We start from the raw sequence: 22,517 nt of genomic DNA, 5'->3' as shown, positions 1-22,517 counted from the left end.
CTTTGGGCACTGAGCTCTCCTCAGCTCCCAGCAGGCCCTGGAGGAGCTGGGCTAGGAGGCTTCTGCCCCTGTCCTCAGGTGGGGGTGTCAGCATGGACCTGACCAGGCTGGTGACCCTTTGTCCTCTAGCTGACAGCATCCTCCTCCTGGGTGCTGGGGCACTAAAAATGTGGGCACGGGGTAGAGGAAGCCCATGGGTCTCTTGCAGGCCCCAAGGCCCTAGGGGATGACACTTGATACTTTCTCAGGGGACAGAGGAGGAGGCACACGTCGACAGTGGCCCGGCAGTCCCATCTCGCTCAGGGCTGTGTTCTCCTTACCTATAAACTAGGGTGAGGCCGTGCGCTCTGAAGCCCTGCTGCTCTGTCTGTGGGGACTTATGGGATGAACGTAGTTACGGAGGGAATCCCTGGACTCTGCTGGGGGCTGAGCCTCGGCCTGGCCTTGCCGGGCCTGGGGTGGGCACACCAGCCACTTCCCGATCCTCGACGTCCCTCCTTCTGGGGTGGTCCCAGAGAGGGAGCACCCGGATCGAGTGGCAGAGCCCCCGTTCGGAGGGCCTCCTCCAGAGCCTGCCCGTACCTTCCCTGCGGGCCCCACGTGCCCCCCCTGCCCGAGGCCCGCGCACCACCAGCCTGGTGTTGTTCACACATTCCTTCGGGAAAAGCTGGCAGGGAACGGGGGCCATGTCCTAGGGCTTCTTTCACACAGGCCTCTAGGAGTGGGATCTCTTTTTTTTTTCCACAAAAAACAACTTTTTTTTTTTTTTTTTTTTGCAAAACACCACCTCAATAAACAACGTGTAAACAGAAATAGCTGCTTCAAGCTCCACAAGTATCTCATTGTGTCTTCAAGGGCTTGTCCAAGGAGGGTAGTGGGGAGGGCTGGACAGGGCCATTTTCCTCCTCCTCCGGGGCACCCTGGGGGTAGACCACGAAACACAGCTTCTGGCCCCAGCGTGTCATTGATTCTGAGGACAGACAGACAGACAGACAGACCTTGGGTCCAGCCCCATGGGACAGGGTCCTCAGGGAGCTGCTCTCTACGTGGCGGGTCCTGGACACGTGGGCCACGTGTGGGGAGGTGTTTGGTGGTGGTCAGGCCCCGTGTCGCCAGCACAGCTCAAAGGCGAGCTCCGGGCAAGCCCCCGCGAGGGTCCCATCTCCAGCCCCGGCCCCCGGGGGAGGCTGCCCCGCTCACCAGTGAGTCTGTGCACACACTTTGGTTTGCTTCTCCAGAACACTCCCAGGAAGAAAACGGGCACCCCGGTGAGGATGATGATGACGCCGACCCCACACACCATGGGCTCTGAGATAAAGCTGAAGACCAGCAGGAAGGCCCAGAAGACCAAGTACGTGGCAGGGACAAGGAGGTTCACCTGTGGAGAGTGAGCGGGGTGCCCATGGTGCGGACCCCCTGCTCCCTGCCCCACCACCCCGGGCACCCCAGCGCTTCCCCCCTTCCCTGGGAGCTGAGACCTGAGAGGCTGGCCCCCTTCTGGCAACAGCCCAACCCTCTGGAAGCCCATTCGTCCCTGGGCGGCCAGCTGGCCAGATTGCCGAGGTTTTGTCGGAACGTCAGCAGGCCTGACCTCCGCGCAGTGACTGGGTGTGGACGTGCAGCTTGCACCTGGCAGAAGGTCAGTTCTCTTCCGGTCTGCCAGGTTTCCGGCACCGAACACTTCTCCAGCTCAAGGGTTTAGATGCAAATGGGGGGACTTTTAGCTCAGTTTAGAGCCTTTTGAAGGGAGGGGTCCTTAGAGCCCCTTTCGCTGTGGGCTCGTGGAATCTGGTGCAGAGTGCCTGGTGCGTGAGCGAGTGTCTTAGCCTCGTGTTCCTGCCTGTAAACTGGGGGGACGCAGAGCACCCGCCTCGTGGGGCTGTTGGGAGGACCGTAGAGGTCAGTGCACACAAAGCATGTGCAAAAATCACCTGGCACTGATGCTCGACGTGGGTGAAGCCCTGAGCGCTTCCAGCACGTCCTCCCCCCGGCCTCACCTTGATGGGCCTGTGGAGCGCCGGCCGCCTCCAGCGCAGCACGAGCAGGCCCAGGATGGTGACGCCGTAGCAGAGGTAGTTGATGAAGGACACGTAGTTGATGAGCGTGTATGTGTCTCCCACAAGCATGATCACCGCCGTGGCCCCGCACTGGGGGAGGGCCGAGCTGAGGGCTGGCCTCCCGCCTGCCTCCCGTGGCCCCTGCAGGCTGTCCTGGGCCTTCCAGCTCAGGCCGGGAGGCTGGTGAGCACTGGCCCTCCCCTCCCCCTCCGTGGGCTCCTCCCTGCAGGTTCCCCACATTGCCCAGTGGCTGGGGCTCCCTGCCCTACCAGCACAGGTCCCCCAACTTACGCAGACGAGGAGGGCAGGGATGGGGGTGCAGCGTCTGACGTGAATCATGGCTAGCAGGCTGGGCAGGTGCCCTTCTCGGGCTCCAGAGAAGCAGAGCCTGGGGGACAGAGGTGGTGGGGGCTGTGAGCCTGGCGTGGGGCCTCCCCGCTGGCCAGTCTGTGGACCTGAGTTCTAGACCCGCTGTCCCTCTTGAGTTGGCACCTCTGGCCCCTGCCCCAGGCCCCAGCGGCCCCGCTCTGCAGTTTTCCCACTTTCTAGCCTGCCTTCCTCTTGCTTCTTGTTCCTCAGAGCTGGGATCAGACACCTGTTCCTGGGGAGTTCATCGTCCTGGCTTTGGAAGGGCCCCACCTGGTAGGATTTCTCTGCTCCAGCAACTGCTTGAATGCCAGGGCACCTACCTTGCCTCACTGGGACAACCCTCTCCCCAGCCCAGTCACCTGGAGGAGGTGAACAGGTAGCCATTGATCCCTCCGAAAGTGGAAAGTGCCACGGACACGGGCATGACCCAAGAAAAGTAGCCCAGCAGCTTCTCCCCGAAGGTCTGAGTGAGCACAAGAGAGAGGTGGTGCGTGAGCCGGGTGGGGGCAGGGCGGGGCCGGGCTCCGAGGGGGCCCCACTCACCACGGCCACTGCGTTGGAGGCCAGCAGCTCCTGGGGGGACATGGCGGTGAAGTAGGCGACGTTGGTGAAGGTGTACACAAACGTCACCAGCGGGATGGAGATGAAGATGGCCCGAGGTAGGTTCCTGGGGGCAGCGGTGGGGCACATCAGTGTGGGCCCCCTGGGGGCAGGGGCAGGCGGGCGGAGGTGGGCCAGGGAGGCGGGCTGTGCTGCTGTCTGTCTTGCCCCCACCCCCGACCCCCTAACCCTAGCTCGGGTGCAGGCTGGTGGGAGGAAGGGCCATATCGTATCCTGAGGGGCAGGCCTAATGCCTGCAATAAGAGAAAATTGCACACAGCTAAAATAAGCCTTGAAAGTCCCAGAAGTGCCCCAAGAACTCCTTCCATAGACCTAGGGGGCCCCTGGGACTCCCCATGGACCCAGCCTCTGCCGGAGCTGCCCACTATGAGGTCCCTGGCTGAGCGTCGGATGGAGCCACTGGCTTCACCTGCAGGTCCATGTTGTGCGTACATGTGTGATTTTTGGCTAAATGCAAACAGCGGGACCCATTTACAGTAGAACAGTGATCCTCAGGGTTTCTGAGGCCCAGCAAGGGGCTGTGACTTGCCCACAGCCCTACAGGGCCAGGCAGGAAGACACACATCCTGGCTGTCTATCCAGAGCCATTCCTGTGGGGCAGTGGCGTGGATAGGCGGACAACCATGCTGAGGCACAGGGGACAGCAGGTCTGTTCAGGGAGCTGCCTGTCCCATTGTCCAGCCCCACCACCTCCCAGGGCCCAGCCCAGTGCCCTGCTCACTTCCGAGGGTCAACTAGTTCCTCGGTGACATAGTTGAGGAAGTTCCAGCCGCTGAAGGCAAAAGAGCCCTGCAGGAAGGCCAGGGCCAGGTGACCCACAGAGGGCGTCATCCAAAAGTCGAAGGCATTGCTGGGCCTCAGCTCCTCGAAGTGTCCTGGGGGTCCAGAGGTCAAGGGTCAGTGTCATCTCCCCAGCCTCGGGCATAGCCCCGCCCTGGCCCTACCTTGGAAGATCTGGACAAAGCCCATGCCAATGATGAGCGACAGGGCCAGCAGCTTCCCGCCGGTGAAGATGTCCTGGATGCGTGTGGCCCAGCGCACACTGGAGCTATTCACCCACGTCAGGAGCACTGGGGAGAAGAGGTGAAAGGGCGGGTAGGCCGCAACCGAGTCCACCCGAGTGGCAGGGGGCACATGCTCTGCAGCAGACGGAGGGCAGGCAGCTCCCTGCTGCGGCCGCCCTCTCTGGGGCTCGTAGCTGGAGTGGCTCCTCCTCCCCACCCACGCCGAGGCCGGTGGCAGAGGCCCAGCCCAGCCCCAAGGTGGGTACTCACTCAGGCAGGCCATGGAGAGTACGCGGGAGGCCGCGGCCGGGGGGATGCAGTTGGGGAACACGGGCTGCAGTATGTAGTTGGAGAAGGTCATGGAGATCACGGCCAGGCTGGTGGGGTACATGATGAGGACCGCGCTCCAGAGCAGCAGGAAGCTGAAACGAGCGAGGGCCTGAGTGGCAGGGGCATCCTGTCCATCGCCTCCCTGGCAGAGCAGGCCCAGGTGTGTGGAGGGGGTGCACCCTGGGTCCTGGAACCCAAGGGCTGGTGCTTGTGTTGGAGGCTAGATTTGGTCCAGGGAGGCAGATTTCAACAGACTGCATTCAGCAGTTACACAGCTATGAGCTGCCCTTAGGCAGGTGTCGAGAACCACCCAGGGAACCAACCACCTTTCCGATGGCCACACGGCCCCTGGCCACAGGCTGTTTTCTGCACTGGGCTGGGGCGTGGGGGGAGGGCTGTCCTGGGATCTGCAATCTTGGTTCCAGCTGCAGCTCCCAGCAGAGTGCTGTGGCTGCAGATGGCTGACTGAGCTGTGATCCCCTGAGAGACCACACCTTGCAGATCACTGGCTGGAGGTTGCAAGTAATTTATGTCCCTTCTTCCCCAATTTCACCTCTGCAGAGTGCCCGTGTAGGAGTGGGGGCTTTGCTCAAGGCTGCGAGGCCCTACCTGATCCAGGAGGTCTGCCTGGACCCAGAGGAGGGCCTGTCCATGGGGTGGTCCTAGCCTCTAGTCCAGCTCTCAGGGGTGGGGGTCGCCTCATCCAGGGACATCATTAACCTCTGGGGCACCACGTTTAGTGTCTTCCTTTCAGTCCTGACCCTTGCACTGTGGCCCTGCTTCCAACCCCTTGCTTTGCACCTTCTCCCCAACACCTTGGTTTCTAGGGCAGCCTAACTCCATGACCTTCGCCCTGCCGGGTGCTCCAGTGTGCAAAACCTTGATGCTGGGTGCCTCCAGGCTGAGTCAGGAGGTAGGGTCTTGGGTCCTGCTCTCCTTCCCACCACGTCTGCTACTCTTTCCAGCTGCACAGCACAACTGTGCTGTCCCGGGCCCCGGGACCCTCTGAGGGTCCCCAGAAGAGAGCACCCCGGGCTGTGCCAGCCCCGCCCCATCCACGGCTGCCTTGCTGAAGTCCCCTGATCCAAACTTTGTACCCTTCAGCCTAGACTTTTTCTCTGAGCTCCAGGCCGCCCCAGCCCCACCCCCACCCCAGGTGAGACCTGACTGAGCATCTCCCCAGCTGTGCCACAGACCCCACCAATGTATCAAGCTCCACCCAAAAATCTACCCCTCGCCATCCCAGGAACCACTGTCTTTGAAGCCTGTCCAGTGGGAAAGCAAACGTCACTTCTACTGCACCTGCCTCTCCCTCCTGCCACCCTGGCTACCACCTCCTCCTGAATGATTCTGGAAACTTTCTGTACCTTTGTGGAGGCCCTCAGCATGGGTCAGCTGGGCAACTGCAACAGTCTTGCTCTCCCTCCTCCCCCAGGCTGCCCCACCCCCTCCAGGCCCTGTTGCCTACCACGGATCTAGACCCAACTGGCCCTGTTGCCAGCCCTCTGCATGTGCTCCAACTCCCCCCTGCTCAGCCAAGAAAACGCCACTCTTCCTCCAAGCTTTGGCACACACGTGGTTTTTCTGGGGAGCCTTCCCTAGGTGGTTGGTACCCCGTTCTCTCGGTTGCTGGGCCACTGCCTCTCGAACACACCCTCAGAACTGGGATCCTCTAGGTTTTAATCACGTTTGAGGGGCAGTTTCCCTATTGACCATGAGCAACGTGAGGACAGGGATGCATATTCTATCACAACATCCCCGCCCCTCAGCACATAGTAGGTGCTCAGCTAATGTTCACTAGTGAATAAAGGAGTACTGGGAGCTATTCAAAGGGGAGCTCTTGCGGGGTGGGTGCTGAAAGGAATGTCATGTCCCCTCCCACCCCCACATATGGGCTTCCTGGATGCTAGCAATTACCTAGAGGTTTCAGACAGTAAGGGCCTCCTCATCCAGAAGCAGTGGGGAGGGGGAGGGAGAGTGGGGCTTAGAGACAGATTTGAAAGGAAACAGAGAGGTCAAAAGGCCAGCTGGAGTGTGCAGCATGAGTGGAGTGAGCATTGGTCCCGCCCACCCTGGCCTTGGAAGGTGGTCCAATGGCCCCACCCTCTTCCCTCCATCCACCCCCACAACCTTCCTGTGATGTGAGGAGTGGAAGACCACCCCCAGGTCTAGACCCAACTGGCCATCCATTCTGAGGAGGACCCCCCCGAGTTGCTGGTGCCCCACACTCACCCAGACAGGCCCCCGAAGATCTCGGTGACATAGGCATAGTCTCCACCAGACTTAGGGACGGTGACTCCCAGCTCTGCGTAGCAGAGGGAGCCCAGGGCAGTGATGCCCCCGCCTAGGACCCAGACGCAGAGAGCCAGACCCACAGAGCCAGAGTGCTCCAGGACCCCCTTGGGGGAGATGAAGATCCCAGAGCCTATGATGTTCCCTGCGGGGGAGATGGAGAGGCTGCAGTGAGGAGGAGAACCCCCACCCCCAGCCTGCTCCTTGGAGCGGAGGGAGGGGAGCCTGGAGGCATGCGGACGACGCCGGGCCCCTCGAACCCGGCAACCACCCTGGACTCATCTTCCCTCCGTATTCCCTGGCGTCGGAACGGCACCTTGTCCATTCAGCCAGGCTCTCCTGCCAGAGACAGGTCTCATTCTGAGTTCCTCTGCCCGCCCCCTTCCCGCTCCCTGCCCCTTACTCCCACGAGGCGGGGCAAGCACAAGAGAGGCGGCTCAGCCACGTGAGTGATGGCAGAGTGGCGGCCACCCCTGTGCATTCCCGCGGGGCCCAGACTCAGCCCCGTGCCCCCACCCGAGGCCTCTAGTCTCCTGGGCCTCCAGCACCTGTCCTACTTCCAACCTGCTGGCCAGAGCTGGCCTCCTAAAGCAAGACTTTGACCATGACACTTTCTCGCCACTTTCCTATTGGTTGAAGTCCAGACACATAGAGTGGCTCAGGAAGTGTACCTCCTCTAGGAAGCCCTCCTTGACCAGGCTGGTTTGGGATCCTCCCCCCACTTCACACCACTGTGGTCCCCCAGACCCTGCCCGTACTTTGTTTGTCTTCCATCTCCCCTTTCACCATAAAGGAGCCCCTCTGCCTGCTTCCTCCATGACCTAGGACCCAGGCTGCAGACACAGAATCTGAAGAGACCTTGCTTGACTCTGGCTCTGTGACATGTTTCAGGGCTTGGGCAAGGGCCAGTGGGGCGCGTTTTGAGGGCTGGGGCTTGGCCAGCAGCCATCATGCAAGGAGCGGAGAGGGCAATGGAGCAGGAGTCTTGGCCCGGCCTGAGGTCCAGACACAGACTGCCTCTCGCCTTGGGACGGCCCGCTGGTTGCAAACAGAGGTCACTGTTCCAATCCCAGGAACCTAGTGGGAAATCCCAGCTGGGGTTCGGGAGACCTGGGGACCTCTCCTGGCTCAGGTCCCTTTTTGAGCCCAATCTGTACAATGGGATTATTATGAGGATTCAGTGGGACACTGTCAAGGAAGCCTTCAGCTATACCCAGATGTGCTCACCAGCTTCGCTGGCATGGTTCAATGTATTGTCTGCAACCTCACCTGCTTCCTCAGAATATCGCAGGCACTCAGTACATACCTGTTGAGTATACTAATGGATGAATCAATGACCTAATGCCCAACGTGGCACCAATGCCCTAATGTGAAGGACTCACTTCCTCGTCTGTGACGTGGGGGCAGCCCTCTGCTCACCCGCAGGGGGACTGTGAAGGGGAGCAGAACGGGCGGCTGGCTTCCAGGGCTTGGGTGCGAGCGGGATCTGCTTCGGCCACGGGAGGTCTGCCTTGCTGCTGGGGCTGGCTCTGAGTCCTGGGCACTGGGGGCAGGGGCTGCGCTCCCTCGACTCACAGTGTCTGGGAGCGGAACAGCGGGAATGCTCAGGGCCCAGGCCAGGGTCTGCAGAGCAGGTTCCCAGGACAAGCAGGATTCCGAGTGTCCACTTAGCCGAAGGCTCCCTGCTGGTCCGGGGTAAAGAGGGGGCAGTGCTCTGGGTACCTGGGTGCATCATCTGTGCACATGAATCAGCTCATGTCGCTGGCCATCTGCACTGGGGCCTGCCCCAGAGGACCTTATCCCCAAATCCACAGTCCACGTGAGTAACAAGGCACCGTTGCTGGGACCTGGCGCTCAGTCCCTCAGCACGACTGCCCCCACCTGCCAGTGCCCGGCGGGGGAGTGCACACCGTCAGGGCAGAGCCTGCCTGCTCCACCTGCCAGGCCCACAGGCAGGTCTGGGAGAGGACGCCGCCGCGGTGGCCGATCTGCATGCGTCCCTTGTCCGTGGTGCTGCCCTCCACCCCCGCCCCCGGCCGACACAGATTTCCAGTCTGGACAGCCACGAGGCCCCACTTGGTTTTCCGGTCACATCCAAGCAGCCCTCAATACACCCAGATAAGGATGAAAGAATTCCTGTCCTCTAACCCCCAGAGGCAAGTTGTGCCCTCAGCCTGCTTCCAGCAGGGAGAGGGGGAACCTCCCTCGCCTGCGATGGGGGCCCAGGGCCTGGGTGGGCTGCTGGGTTTCTAAAAGGCCTTTGAGTTCACTCTACCCGGCAGCAGAGTCTATGTTCTCAGGACCTGGCGGAGTGGGATTTGCCAAAAGCCAGTGAGGTTGGAAGCCAGCGGGGGCTGGGTGGCCTTGGAAGGAGCTGGGTGCTTTCGGGCTGGGGGGTGTCCAGGGCCCCAAGCCACCCACCCTGAGTGGACCCCACCGCTCTGCACAATTCAGCCTGCCAGGGCCTCATGGGCATAGCCATCAGGGAAGCTACACCTGGCACCTTGTCCCCGAGGCAGGGGTCTGAAAGGGGCATAGTGCTAGCCTGTGCCCAGTAGCTGCCAACTTGAATGCTAGGATCCGGGAAATGGGTTGGGGGTGAGGCATCACTATGGTTTTGGACACATGGTCTCAGGCTACAGGGAAGAACCAGTGCCCATGGGCTAAAGGAACGTGTGTGCCAGCCAGTGTGTCATGTCCTTGGGGGTCTCTGCTTCTGGGCCTGCACAACTGCAGTTTGTGCTAGGAGGTGGCCGGAACGCCCGTGAGGTCCACGGGCTGTCCTTGACCCCACTCACACAGGCTGGGTGGGGCTCTGCAAGGAGCAGCGGGGGCCGTGGGCCTGGGTGAGCGGCACAGGGCGAGGAGCGAGGGGTGGGGAGGACGACGAGGACAGGGCTGGGGGCCTCCGGCACCGGGATGATCCAGGAGGTGTGGGGAAGGGACCGTGGAGGTGCTGGGGTGGCGCCCGCCCAGCACTGGGTGTTGGGGTGCATGGGCCTCCCTCTCAGTTCTCACGCTCGGGCCCAGCAGGGTCAGCTCTGCCTGACTGAGGGAGCAGTAGAGGACAGGCCCAGCCCTAGGGGACCCTGCTGTGGAGGAAGAGGAGCAGCGGGAACTGGGAACACAGGACGGGCTAGGACACGCTGCTGAGTGCCTGTGCAGGTGTCTAACTGATGGCCGGCTGCAGAGACTCGGGTTGTGAGGCCTCCATGTTCCCGTCCCCTGTGGGATGGCTGCTTGGTGGTGCCTGCAGGTCCTCGGTGGGGACGGAGCTCCTGGGCAGGTGGGTGAGGATGTGAGGAGGGCCCTCCGACTTCCCTCTTGCCCCTCTTCCCTCAGCCGGAGCTGGGTGGCTTTTATCACATTAAGATGTTTGGCCTGATGGGGCTTACCCAGCTCTGCGGAGGAATGAAGAAAGGGCCATTGTTCCCGCGGCTGCTGCGGCGTGCGCTGACCTATTTCTGGGAGGCAGCGGCGGACCACGGAGGTCACAGGGGTGGACCGTGGAGGTCGTGGTGGTGGAAGGAGCCAGCCGCCCGTGGTGCGTGTGGGGAGTGCACAGTCTGGCTTGAGCAAGGGGCGGGGAGGTCCCGTCAGGCTGCCAGCACCACCTTTCTGCCTTAGAAACACTTTCAGGAGTTGGCTGTGTGGCCTCAGGCCAGTACTGCCCTCGGGGCCTCAGTTTCCCCTTTGGCCAGGGAGGATCACTGGGCTAGGGGGCAGCAGACGGCTGGTCCAACCCTGACTTTGGCAGAGGCACTGCGGGCAGGACGGCATGTGTCTAGTCCACCTGCATGGGACCCAAGGAAACACAGTCTGCTCGGGGCCCCTGCTCCGCACCGTGTCGGTCGCTCTGTAGCTCACTGGTCTCCCAGAAGCAACACTGCCCCCAGGAAGTCCTCCTGACTCCTCACCTTGGCCTCTATCACCTGGACCCTGCCCACTGCCAAGGTATCTAAAAGACGGCCAGGAAGTGATTTCTTTTTTGCCACCCTGAGGGTAGGGTCCGTGCTGGCCTGCAGAGGTGAAGGACCTGAGCTCCCCCAAAAGGACATGGGGCTAGGTCACCTTACGCCCGCCTTGCCTATCCCCGACCAAGAGCACGGTCCCATTATCCCCCTGGGCCTGATCAGGGGCTGGCCATGGGACAGGCCTTCTTCCTTTGCTCTGGGCAGTGAGTCCCAGCACTTTCCATTAGGACAAGACCCATGAGGCCTCTGGCCTCCAAATTCTTCTCCGAAGAGCTCCAAACTCCCATCAGTGGGTCCTAAGGCCCCCAGGCCATGGGCAATGGCACTTACTAGTAGAGAACTCCCAGATCTGGGTCCAAACCCCAGACCCTTGAGGTGGGGGTTTGTGGACATAGCACGTCACCTGTCTGAGCCTTCTCACCTGTAGGACGGGGAGATGAGGCGGTGATGCAGCGAGCTCCCACCCAGCGGAGGGCCCAGGACGTGCCTGAGGGTCCCACTGTTATCATCCCCCTTAGAGATGACTCAGGCCACTGGATCTGGCCTTTGGAGACCTGACTCCCATGGGATCTCAACACCCTGGGGTCAGAAGCCAAGGCCCTGATTTGGGGGCCCTGCCGGTACCCTGTGCCTCTAAACACATGAATGTCCTTACAGTGAACATGTGTCAGGCATCCCTTTGGGGGACAAAAATTCCTGCTGAGGTCTTGGCAGAACTCTAGGGAGTGAGCGGGGTGTTTCCGGGACATGCCTGAATTGCCCACTGACCGGCATGCGTGTCTGGCCTAACCCACTTCCCTCCTGAGAGGGATGAGCAGCAGTGTGGAGCTCTCTCTGCCTGGCCTGCCCAGCCCAGCCCGGCCTTGTCTAGCGAGCCTCACCCCTGCCCTGTCTCCAGGCTGAGTGTCGCCGGGTGCCTGCTGAGCTGCATGTTGCAGCGCCCAGCTGTGAAGCCACAGGCTGCACCCCTACTTGCCTCATCACCTGCATCTGGCAGGTGGGCCCCTTCCTCCCACGGGGCAGTCTCCTGGCCCTCCTCCCACCTCGTTGGCTGCTCCTTCTCAAACTCCTCTGCTGGTTGCTTCTCATTTCTCCTAACGCCTGGACAGCAGGTGCCCGCAGCTTGGTCTTTGGGTCTTTTCCCTTTTCTTTCAACACTCGCTCCCTTGGCGACCTCATCCAGAAACCCCAGCTTCTGCTGGCAAGTCCCAAATCTATATCCCTCGCAGGGACCTCCCTGCTAAACTAAACCTGCAAACCCAACTGATGACTCAGTGGGCATCTCACGTGTCACGTGTTCAAAACGGGATTCCTGACTTGCAGCCCTCTTTCCCCCCAAACCTGCTCCTCTCACGGTCTTCCCGGATCGATAAACGGCGAACGGTGCTCCCCGAGGTGCAGACCCCACCCTGGGGTCGCCCTTGCCTCCTCTCTCTTTCCCGAGTGTCGTCACACATCCTTCACCATCACAAACCCTTCGGCTCCATCTACCAAACTCACCCAGGACTGAACCTCCTCCAGTGCCCCCACTGCTGCCGCTGTGCTCTGAGCCACTGCCCCCTCTTTGTGTTTTATAACCCCATCCAAGGGCGTGGTTATTGAGAGAGGTGAGAGAGAGAAATAGTGCATCATCCTCTTGCACATGTCGCGGCCGGGGATCAAACCCTCACCCTGGGTATGTGCCCTGGCTGGGAATCAAACCCGCCGTCTTTTGGTGTATAGGGTGACGCTCAGCCAACTGAGCCACCTGTCCAGGTGACTCAAGTATCCTCCAGACCAGACTTCCCATTTCTGCCCCCGCTGCCCCCAACTTCTGCTCTAATGGTGAGCCCCATCCCATTGCACTGCACCCCTCCCCGCCCCTCACACCCTGTCCCTTTTGCTCAAAGCCCACCCAGGGCTCCCGTCGCACAAAGAGAAGAAGGCGAAGTCTTTACTGGGGGCTGCCAGGCCCACACAAATTGGACCCCAACCGACTCCCGACTCATCTGTTATCTATCGTCCCTCCTCCTGCCTTAATCTTCTCACCTTAGCATGGGTATCACTACGCTGTTGGCAACACATTCAGCTCGCTTATCTTGCTTGCCCTCTGACTTCCGTGCTGGGATGTCAGCGTCAGCAGGACACAGGTATTGTCTGTGGTGCTCCCTGCTGCGCGCTCCCTGCTGTGTCTCCGGCACCTGGAACAGTGCCTGACACTGTTCAGTACCTGATGTGAAGCGGATGAGTGAGTGTGCCCAGTGCCGCAGGCCCTGCCCTGGCAGCCGGAACCGTCTCGGCCCCCGTGGCTTCCCAGAGCACACAGGGTATCTGACCCTGGGCTGGCTGCAGCCTCGGGACCTCAGTTTCTTCCTCTATAAACTGGGGCTGAGAGGAGGCCCAGAGAAACTTCCGAATGACGTCATGCCTCCTCTGGCAGCCCAGCCGCCTCCAGTCCTGAGGAGCGCAGACAGGGGCCTGGACAAGGCTGGATGGGCAGGGACCGGTTCCTAAGGAGACAGGACTCATGAGGCAGATCTCTGAGTCTCTGAACACACTTGAGCATGATGAACGAACACCTGGACGGGCTGGGAACTTGAGTCAAAGGGAGAAATCAAAGACAGGACAGCTTGATCAGCAGACCCAGGGGTGACCCTCACTCTGTGGACCCGGGCACTTCCCTTCCCTGGGTGGAAGGGTGTGGACTGAGAAGAAGCTGGCTGGGGTCCTGGGTCAGGACAAGACACCCTGCACGTACAGCCCTGGCTGGGGTACGGGAGGTGGGGGGCTTTCTGTCCATCTGTTCGTCCTTTCGTAATAGAGTGTAGAGCTCAGTACATCCTGGCTAGATGTGCTCTGGCTCAGTCTTAACCGTCCCCCATTAGGGACTGTGACTCTGGCCCCGATTTCACCCAGCAGCAGGGCAGTGTGAAGACACACAAAGGGTTGAAAAATAAACCCAAATCTGTTCCCAGATCCTGAGTCCGTCGCCTGCAACGGTGTCATTCAATCCTCAGCCGCAGTTTCTACGTCTGCGCAATGGGTATACAAACTCCTGTTTTGCAAGGCAGGCATGAGCATCGAACGAGATAAAGGGAGGACACGCTTCTGCTACGTGAGAAGAGGCAGTTTTCTGAACAGGTGCTGGAGGCGCCAGGTCCCGCACGGCCCTGCCCTGCCTGGCTTTTCCTCCCGCTGGCCTGTCCCCTGCTGCAGTGCTCTCCCAGAGGCCAGCAGGTGCCGTCTGACATCACAGGTGGGGTCACAGTCCAGCCCAAAGCCCTACCATTCCGTTCCATTCTGGAAAGCCCCATTCCTGAGATGGGATGGGGCAGGAAGGTTAAGGGAAGAGGATTTTAGGATCTTCTGGGAAGATGTATCTGGAAGTCTTACAGACAAGTTCAGTGGCTGGTAACACGTGAGGAAGATTATGGAGTATAATATAAAGTTCTCAAGACTTTTGAAGCTAAAATTTGATACTTCACAGACATTTTTTATTTTGACCAGCTTCTCTGGGGCAGGAAAGTGGGGTGATGTATGGGAGGGGGCCCCCCAGGACAGTGACTGGGGAGTAAGTTAGTGGGTGCCTTCAGGGCATCTGATGGGGAGGGCAGTGCTGACCCTGCCCCAGTCCACACCTGCCTCCTCCCTCTTCTGTCGCCTCTGGTCCAGGCTGATGCTCCCCTGGTCTGTCTCTCGCCCAGCCCAGCCTCTTGCCTGATGTCACCCTTCAAAGCTCTCCAGGGAGGGCTGCTGAACTACCACAGAGTGTCCTGGACGGGTCAGGCCACCTGTGTCCTGTTCCTGAGTCTGCCACCAGTGGGCGAGTCACCCCCAAGGAGGCAGAGTAGGAATACGGCTCAAGGACATTGGACCCGCGGAGGTGGCCCAGAAAAGGCGCTGTAGCTGGCTCCAGACATGCCTCGACCGACCCCAGCCTCCTGGCCCATCCATGATGTGTGGGCTTCCCCTTCCTGGGGACACAGCGTCTGGAGAGAGTGCGGACAGAGACAAAGCTCTAACCAGTACCTCGGCCAAGTCCCTGGAACCAGCCCTTCCTGCCAGCAAACAGTCAAGCAGGGGCACCTTCGTTAGGCCAAGAAGGTCTCAGAGCTGGGCCAGTGCTCCTGGAAGACGCCATTTCAGGGCCAGTGGGGAGGCAGAGAGCTACCTGCTGGGGGGGGGGGCTGTGTTCTGGGGCAATTCTTGGTGTGCATTTGGGGTCTGGCCAAGAACCAGGACCCCGGGGTCTGGGGATGGGTGGGCAATGGATGCACCAGCAGTTCCCACTGGTTGTGGGGGAGGTGGATGGAGACTAGTCAAGACTCCTCTCATTCATCCCTCCAGCCATGACTCTGGAGACACAGGAGGGTCTCCGAGGCACCAGGTGTGGATGCCTGCGTTCACTAGTGCCTGAGAAGTGAGTGTTCATGACTTAGGACAGGAAGAGGAAAATCCCCCCAACATGTCTCACAGTCCCCTGAGCCCTCTGTCTACCTAGCAGTCCGCATCTGGGGCAGGACACCTGGACGCATTCTGGGGCGAGGGAGCTGGGGCCAGAGTCCCAGAGGGTGCCTGCCTGTTGGGGTCCCAGCTCCGGGAGGGAGCCGTTGGCTTTTCTGCAGGCCTGGTCCGCCTCACCCCACCGCCGCCTCCTACTGTGTCTGGCTGCCCCGCCCCCAGGGTTCTGCCACCAAACTGCAATACATGTACTCTGAACCTATTTCCCCACTAGCTGGCTCTCTGTTTGTCTGGTCTGCCCGCAGTTTCTCCTGTTTTTGAAGACTAAAGCACTCACTCCGCGTGGCACTGGGACCCTGCACACAGTAGGGACTCAGCTCCAGACACGGCCCAGTACTGGGGGCCTTAGCCGGTCAGCTCACCCAGACCCCACACTTGCGAAGTTCCCGCACTCCAGGCAGGACCACGTCCCCTCCATTTCATAGATGAGAAAAGTGCGAGTGACTGCCTCGCCAGAGCCCCGCAGCGCAGGAAAGGCGGGAGGATTCCAGCGGCGAAGGGACCCACACCTCTCCCAGGTATGAAAACTCGGGGCCCCTCGGGAGGTGGGGACAGGCCCTGCGGCGCGACACCGCAGGTGCGCTGGCAACCCCCTCGCCTGCTGCCCTGAGGTCGCAGGCCGGAAGGAGGGCCAGGAGAGGCGAGCTCGTTCTCCCAAGTGGCTGTGGAGGCGCCCTCCCGCCGGGGCCCTGCTCACCGATGATGATGGTGCAGGCGCTAAACAGCCCGATCTCCTTCTTGAGCGTCACCCGCTCCGAGGCGCCGGGGCCGGGCCCTGGGCCGGGGGAAGGCGAGGGCGCAGGGCCGGCATTCCCGCGCCCGCTGGGCTGCTGCGTGGGGCCGGCCATTTCGCTGTCCAGCTGTGTCCCCGCTCCCTGCGCTGTCCCGTCTATCCGACTGGCCGCCTGTCCGTCGGTCCGTCCGTCTGTGGGTAAGCTCACTAACCTCGCAGCCCTTGCAGCCCGGACGGCGCACACAGGCGGGCGCATGCGCTGGCGCGGGGCCCGGGCGGTGGGCCCGGGGCTGCGGGGGCCGGGGAGGGGCGGAAGGAGGGCCGGCCGGCACCCCTCCCCCACCTTCCTTAAAGGAAACTGCCCCCGCGGCCCCTCTCCTCAGTCCTGGCCTTGGGGTAGAGCTGGGGAGAACTTTGTAGTTGAGAGAAGGAAGGGACCCTCCTGCTGCCTGAGTTACATCCACTCGTGGGGTGCGGTGGGGTGGGGTGCGATGGGGGGCCGGACTCAAAGGCAAGACTGACCCTGCCCTCAAGGGGGCTGAGGACACGCGCGCAATGCGAGCTGCCTGGGTGTCGGGCCCCCCGGTACCAGCGCCTCGGGGAGGGGTGCAGACCGGGTGGAGGCTGAGCCCAGAGAAGCGGGAGCGGGTGGCGCGGCCCGGACCCCAGCTCTTTCCCGCCCCTCTTTGGACTCCAGACGGTGATGCGGGGGCGAGGCGTCCTCCGCGCCCACGGGCCAAGTCTGGGGCCCCCGGCCCTGGTCCGGGGAGGCCCCATTGCCTTGCGCGCGTCCTGGAAGGGGTTTGCGCTGCCGCCCCGCCTCCGCCCGGGTCTGGGCTGCGTCGGGCAGGTTCCATTTGCAGACGTCTCTGCAGAGCTGGGAGTCGGGGGTCAGTGGGCTTGGACTCTGGTCTTAGGCCCCGCGCGGTCCAGCCCGGCGTCCGAAGACGAGGCCACCTCAACTGCTGGGAGACTCGGAGAAAGGGGCTGTGGCCTCTGAGGCCACAGGAGGAGGTCGGGCTTGCGGGCCCGGACGCCGGTTTCCTCCTCCTGGAAGCCGTCCGGGTTGTGCCGCCCCGGCCGCGGGGCAGACACTCGGGAGGCCGCGTCGGGGGCCACCGGAGCTGCGGGCGGGGCGGGCCTGGCACGGTGCGGCCGGCGGCGGAACAGCCTTTGTCCTTTCCTGGCAGCCGCCGCGACGCGCTGTCCCCTGCATGTGGATGAGGCCGCGCCAGGCTCCCCGTCCTTCCCCCGCCCGCGGCCTCGCGGCCCGCGAGGGGCCCCGCCCGCGGTCCGACGGCCGTGGGGGGACCGGGGCGGGGCGGGGTCGAGGTCCGGTCCTGGGCTGTGCGCTGGGTCTCGAGGTTCGAGCGCGGTGGTGCAGGAGTTTGTCGCCTGAGAAGGGTCTTTAAAAGTTGAGGGGAGTCTTGGGGGTAGAGAGCGGGATCGACACTGGGCGGACGTGCTGGAGGGGACAGGCGGGCAGGCCACCCCGAGAAGCTTCACCCGTCGCGGACCCGTCGGAGTCGACATTCTTGGCGCCCTCCGCTTCCCGCCCCAGAGACGCGTTCTGGGCCGACTCTCTTAAAGGAGCCCGGCGCGCGCGGAGGTGGGGAGGGGGTGCGGTCGGGGGGTTGGGGCAGCAGAGTCTGGAGACTCTTGATCTTCGAGGGTAGCCTCCACCTGCTGGTTGCACTCTCCGCGTCCGGGTACCCTCTCAACGCCAGGGTCCAGCCAGGGCTAGTACACTCGGGGGCTGGCGTGAGTCTCACTAGCCGAGGGGCCTTGGTTTTGGAGGGCGAGCCGCTCATCGGCACCCGAAATACGGACTGTGGGAGAAGGGCAGACCCCGGCGCACCGCACAGGACGGACTGCGTCCAGGCCCATAGTTCAGGAAGTCATGTTAGCGCAATGGAACTGGAACCCGCAAACCCCAAAGGATTGTTTTACCATAAGGTCAATCAGTCCAATTCCCCACAGTAACAGAGAAAAACAAGGGAAACCATAGGATAGATTCAGAAAACGGCCATCCACCATTTAAACAAACAAAAACTCTGAACAAATCAGAAACAGAACTTTCTCAGTCTGGTAAAGTATCTACCCAAACCCGAACCCCAACCCCGCCAAGAAACAAAAGAACAACAAAATCCTGCAGCCCAAATCATGCTTAACAGTGAAATGTTGGGACGTTTCCCCACTGAGACTGGAAATGAGAAAGAACATTAGCATTCTTCAGTTCTATACACCGCTGCGCTGGAGGCTCTGGCTGGTGCAGTAAGGCAAGAAAAAGAAGTAAAAAGACACACGTTTTAGTGGCCAAAATCCAGAACACCGACAATGCCAAATGCTGGTGAGGGTGCATAGCAATAGGAACTCTCATTCACTGTTGGGGGTTACAAAACGGTGCGGCTGCCTGGGAAGACAGCTTGGCAATTTCCTACAAAACTAAGAAATAACTCCTACCATAGATCCAGGATTCATGCTCTTTGGTCTTCACCCAAAGGAGATGAAAACTTACATCCACACAGAAAGCTGCACGTGGATGTTTACAGCGGCTTTATGCACAATTGCCAAGCCTTGTGAGTAACCGGGCTGCCCTTCAGTAGGTGAATGGACGGGTAAACTGTGGTGCGTCCGTTCAACGGAATAGCGTGTAGTCCTGGAGACAAATGAGCCGTCAGACCATGAAATGACACGGAGAAAAGTTAAATGCGTGCTACTCAGTGAAAAGAAGCTGGTCCGAAAGGCAGTACCAGGATATGAAGATAGGAAGGGAAGCTGTATAACTCATTTACATGTGACATGACCGGGTAGAAAATCCAAAAACACGTGTAAGTAAACTTAAGGTTAATTGATGAATTTAGCACTGGATACAAGTTCATTATAAAAAAAAACTGATTGTATTTGTATATGCCAGCAGCAATTAGAAAATGAAATTTATATTATAGCATAAAAGTAATACCTAGATAAATCTAGTAAGTTATGTGTATAATTTCTACACAGAAAACCACAAAACATTACAGAGAAATTGTATAAGATGGAAATTAGCTGAGGGGCTGTCTTTATTCATGGACTGGATTTAAGATGTTGCTTGGCTCCAAGTTGAACTAGAGCACTGATCTACAGGTCCAATGCACTCAAAGTCCCAAAGGATTTTGTCGCGGTTTGCTTGGATTTTTTTTTTTTTTGAGACTTGACAAGCTGGGTCTAAAATAGAGATGAAGAAGAAAAAAGCTAGAGACTCACACCACAGTTAGGGAGACAGTGTTCAGTGCAAGGGCAGACAAGCGGCCTGCACAACAAATCGACCTCGAGGACACAGCAGAGCCACACACCTGCGGCTCTGTCCGTCAGTCAGTCCACACTGTACTGTCCGTCAGTCAGTGTTGGCGTCGCAGGGCAGTGGGGAAATGATGGACTTTTCAATATATGGTGCTGGGTCAACTGAGTGTTCATGGAGAAAAGGACTCCCCTCGGCCTTGCCCCACACCCTAACACCAATTCCACGGGCACGAGTGTGAAAGGTGAATGTGTGTCAAAAGGTAAAACCACGAAGACGCCAGAAGAAGACTTACGGGGGGAATAGATTTACTTTCTTAAGTAGGACCCAAAAAGTACTATCAGTAAAAAAGTGATAAATTGGACTCCATTGCAATTAGAAACTTCTGTTAATTAAAAACCATGATTAAGAGAGGAGAAGCAAGCCATGTATGAGAACTAAAGTTATTTCAATACATATATCTGACAAAGGACTTGTATCTTAAAAATATGAAAATTCTTACAAATCTGTACGTAGGAAGAAGACTACATAAGTGCTTCCCAAAAGAGGGTGTACAAATGACTGGTAAACTTCTGAGCAGGTGTTCAACCTGATTAGTCATCAGAAAAATGAAAATTAGTCCTGGCTGGTGTGGCTCCGTGGACTGAGTGGCAGCCTGTGAACTAAACGGTCACTGGTTCGATTCCCAGTCAGGGCACATGCCTGGGTTGCGGGCCAGGTCCCCAGTTGGAGGTGTGCAAGAGGCAACTGATAATGTATTTCTTGCACATCTGATGTTTCTCTCACTCGCTTTCTCCCTCCTATCCCTTCTCTTTAAACATAAATAAATAAATATTTAAAAAGAGATAAATGCAAATTAAAACCAGAGTGAGACACCACAGCACATTCACCAGAACACTTATAATTAAACCCCAGTGATTTGTGCAGGTTTTTTGTATGCTGGTTACACTCACTTCAGAAAGACTGGGACATTGATCGTGTCCTGGGCGTGGTCTCTGGGTGAGATGGAATCTGTGCTGGAGGTCTCTGGGCCTGCTCTCTTCCCACCAGCTCGCCACGGGCACCGAAAGGGCTCAGCGCTCCCACACCGGTTCTGGCCTCAGTCCCTCTTCTTCTTCTTCCCCACAATTCCAGCCGAGGTATGCACTTGGGCAGCCCCGGTTTCTCCTTGACTTTCGCCATCCCACCTCCAAAGCACTCCCTGTCCGAGTCTCAAGCATCTCTTCGCTGACGGCTCTTGGGGACCCCTCTCTGCTTCTGTTTAATGGAATTCTTGGCCCTGGACATTGTCACTGCCCTTTCTGGCCTCCTTTTCTCTCCTCCCTCTGCACCCTGGCTAGACAGCCCCTACTCATGTCCAGTCCTAACACCCCTTGGGCAGGAGTTCAAACCAAGGCTCCACATACCACGGGACTAAATGTTTAGGTTTTCCCAGTGACGTTCTGTCATGAGCCAGCCTAGTCCTGCACCTCACTGCCTGGAGCACGCTCTCCCCAGGCCAGAAGTAATGGCCTCTATCAACTGAGGCAGGCATTGACCGAGAATGAATGATCCAGAAGGCTTCGGCTAGAATAGATTCTCCAGGGGGTAATCAGAGTGTTGCTTGTATCTCTCTCTCTCTCTCTCTTTCTATATATATATATATATATATATATATATATATATATATATATATATATAGTTTATCTCCAGCTCCAGGCATAACTGGAGAATTCAAAAATTTAAATACTCAGGCTACTTGAATCAAGAGTACAATCATTTCCCCTGCCTCAGCCTACCTGATTGTAGCGTTTAACAGCTTGACCCCAGTGACTCCATTTTTTTTCTCTCTTTTCCTCACCAGGTAGGGTGGAAGCTGGGACAGTGTCAGAGGCTCCCGGGACTGAGCACGCACTTAGGATCAGGGCCGGCCTGGTAACACTTCCCCAGCTAATTTTTCCAAGCTGGGATTTCCAGGCCATTCTGATCTCCTCTCCAGATGTCACTGTGGAACAGAGCACAGGAAGCACATTTGTGGGGAACCGTGCTGCCTGGACATCTCTTGGTGATCTGGGGCAGCCAACAGTAAAGAAAAGCATCATTTTCCCCCTTGGTTTCCTTGGGTGGAAGCCGTGGAGCCTTCTACACACACACACACACACACACACACACACACACACACCCCTCTCAGCCCAGCATCTTTCAGTTTGGAGGGGTGGTTCCTGTATTACGCTTGTTTTCTCCCACAATTAACCTGTGTTCAGTTAGTTATCAAGCTTTGGAATATTCTGAGACTGAAAAAAAACACCAAAACTCTGGGTCAGACATTCTGACCCTCCCTGGTGTGGGGGTGATGTCAGTGACCACCTGGCCCAGGCCTGAGGGTGCGGTCCCCACATTCGGTGCTTCCAGAATGATCTCGTGAAGGGTGCTGCCACACAGAGCCTTTGTCCACTCCGTCCTGGGACAGGGACTCGCTTCCCAGTCTGCACGTCCAGAGCTTCGACTGGCCCACCTTCAGCCTTTACCCCTTCACACCACACGCTCCTCCCAATACTGCCTACCCTCCACCCTTCCCTCCAGGCTGACAGCAGCTTCTCTGCCACCCCAGGATTGCTCCAAATTGCAAATCTAATCCCCCTGCCCCCTCTGAAACTGTCCATGCTCTGTTTAGCCATGGAGATGATGCTTCAGGAGGAAGATCATTTAACTTGTGGTCCAACTGGGATACTTTTGAAAATGAAAGGGGCTGCTATTAGCAATGACACCAGGGCAATTGCTATAACAGGACATCTGAGGAAAGTGGGATATGTGGTCACTATCCTTAAAGCAGATGTTAGTCCCACCTTGCCTTGACCTTGCTATCTGCCTGGCCTGCACCCCTCCCCCCACATACCTTTGTGCTCGCTTGTTCCTTGCGAATAAGCCTGGTCGTCACCTCCCCCAGGAAGGCAGCCATCCTGGTTCCCACCCTGGATGGTGTGCCCCTACTGTGCTCATGCTGCCACCTCTCCTTGCTGCTTCTCTTCCTGCTGGGCTGGTCCTCCTCAAAGGCGGAGACCGGGCCTTCCTCTTAGCACATCGTAGGTCCTCAATGACGATTCTCAGATGTGTGACCCGGGAATCACAAGATGCAGGTTGTAGCCCTGGCCAGTGCGACTAGTTGGTTGTAACGTCATCCAGTACACCCGTGGGCTGCGGGTTCTATTCCCGGTCAGAGCACATGCCTGGGTTTTGGTTCAATCCCTGGTCGGGGCAGGTATAGGAGGCAACTGATCGATGTTTCTCTCTCACATCGATGTTTGTCTCTCTCAAATCAATAAAAAACGTATCTTTGGGTGAAGATTTTGGGAAAAAATGAGAGAGTTACAAGTTCTA

At 58.8% G+C, this 22,517-nt stretch overlaps 1 protein-coding gene across 3 annotated transcripts; it reads right to left on the bottom strand.

Moving 5' to 3' along the window:
- Positions 1-759: 759 nt before the first annotated feature.
- SLC7A10 (solute carrier family 7 member 10) lies at positions 760-16,154 on the bottom strand. Of its 3 annotated transcripts, XM_037139138.2 has the most exons (11): positions 15,845-16,152; positions 6,614-6,818; positions 4,322-4,473; positions 3,992-4,117; positions 3,769-3,922; positions 2,970-3,093; positions 2,786-2,889; positions 2,349-2,445; positions 1,998-2,147; positions 1,201-1,378; positions 760-970 (listed from the first exon to the last, which is right to left on the bottom strand). In XM_037139138.2, exons 1-11 carry the CDS (start codon positions 16,134-16,136, stop codon positions 840-842), a joined length of 1,713 nt encoding a protein of 570 aa, XP_036995033.2. In that variant the 5' UTR covers positions 16,137-16,152; the 3' UTR covers positions 760-839. The 3 variants fall into 3 exon arrangements, with proteins under 3 accessions (XP_036995033.2, XP_053526531.1, XP_036995034.2); XM_053670556.1 differs by lacking the exon at positions 2,786-2,889 and having other exon boundaries at positions 881-970; positions 15,845-16,154; XM_037139139.2 differs by lacking the exon at positions 1,998-2,147 and having other exon boundaries at positions 881-970; positions 1,201-1,319; positions 15,845-16,153.
- Positions 16,155-22,517: the final 6,363 nt, after the last annotated feature.

The sequence above is a fragment of the Artibeus jamaicensis genome, unplaced genomic scaffold, assembly GCF_021234435.1.
Source record: "Artibeus jamaicensis isolate MK-2021 breed Jamaican fruit bat unplaced genomic scaffold, CSHL_Jam_final contig_589, whole genome shotgun sequence".
Taxonomy (NCBI): Eukaryota; Metazoa; Chordata; class Mammalia; order Chiroptera; family Phyllostomidae; genus Artibeus; species Artibeus jamaicensis.
The sequence above is the reverse complement of the archived record's forward strand: the minus strand, read 5'-3'. Positions and strand labels throughout refer to the sequence as shown.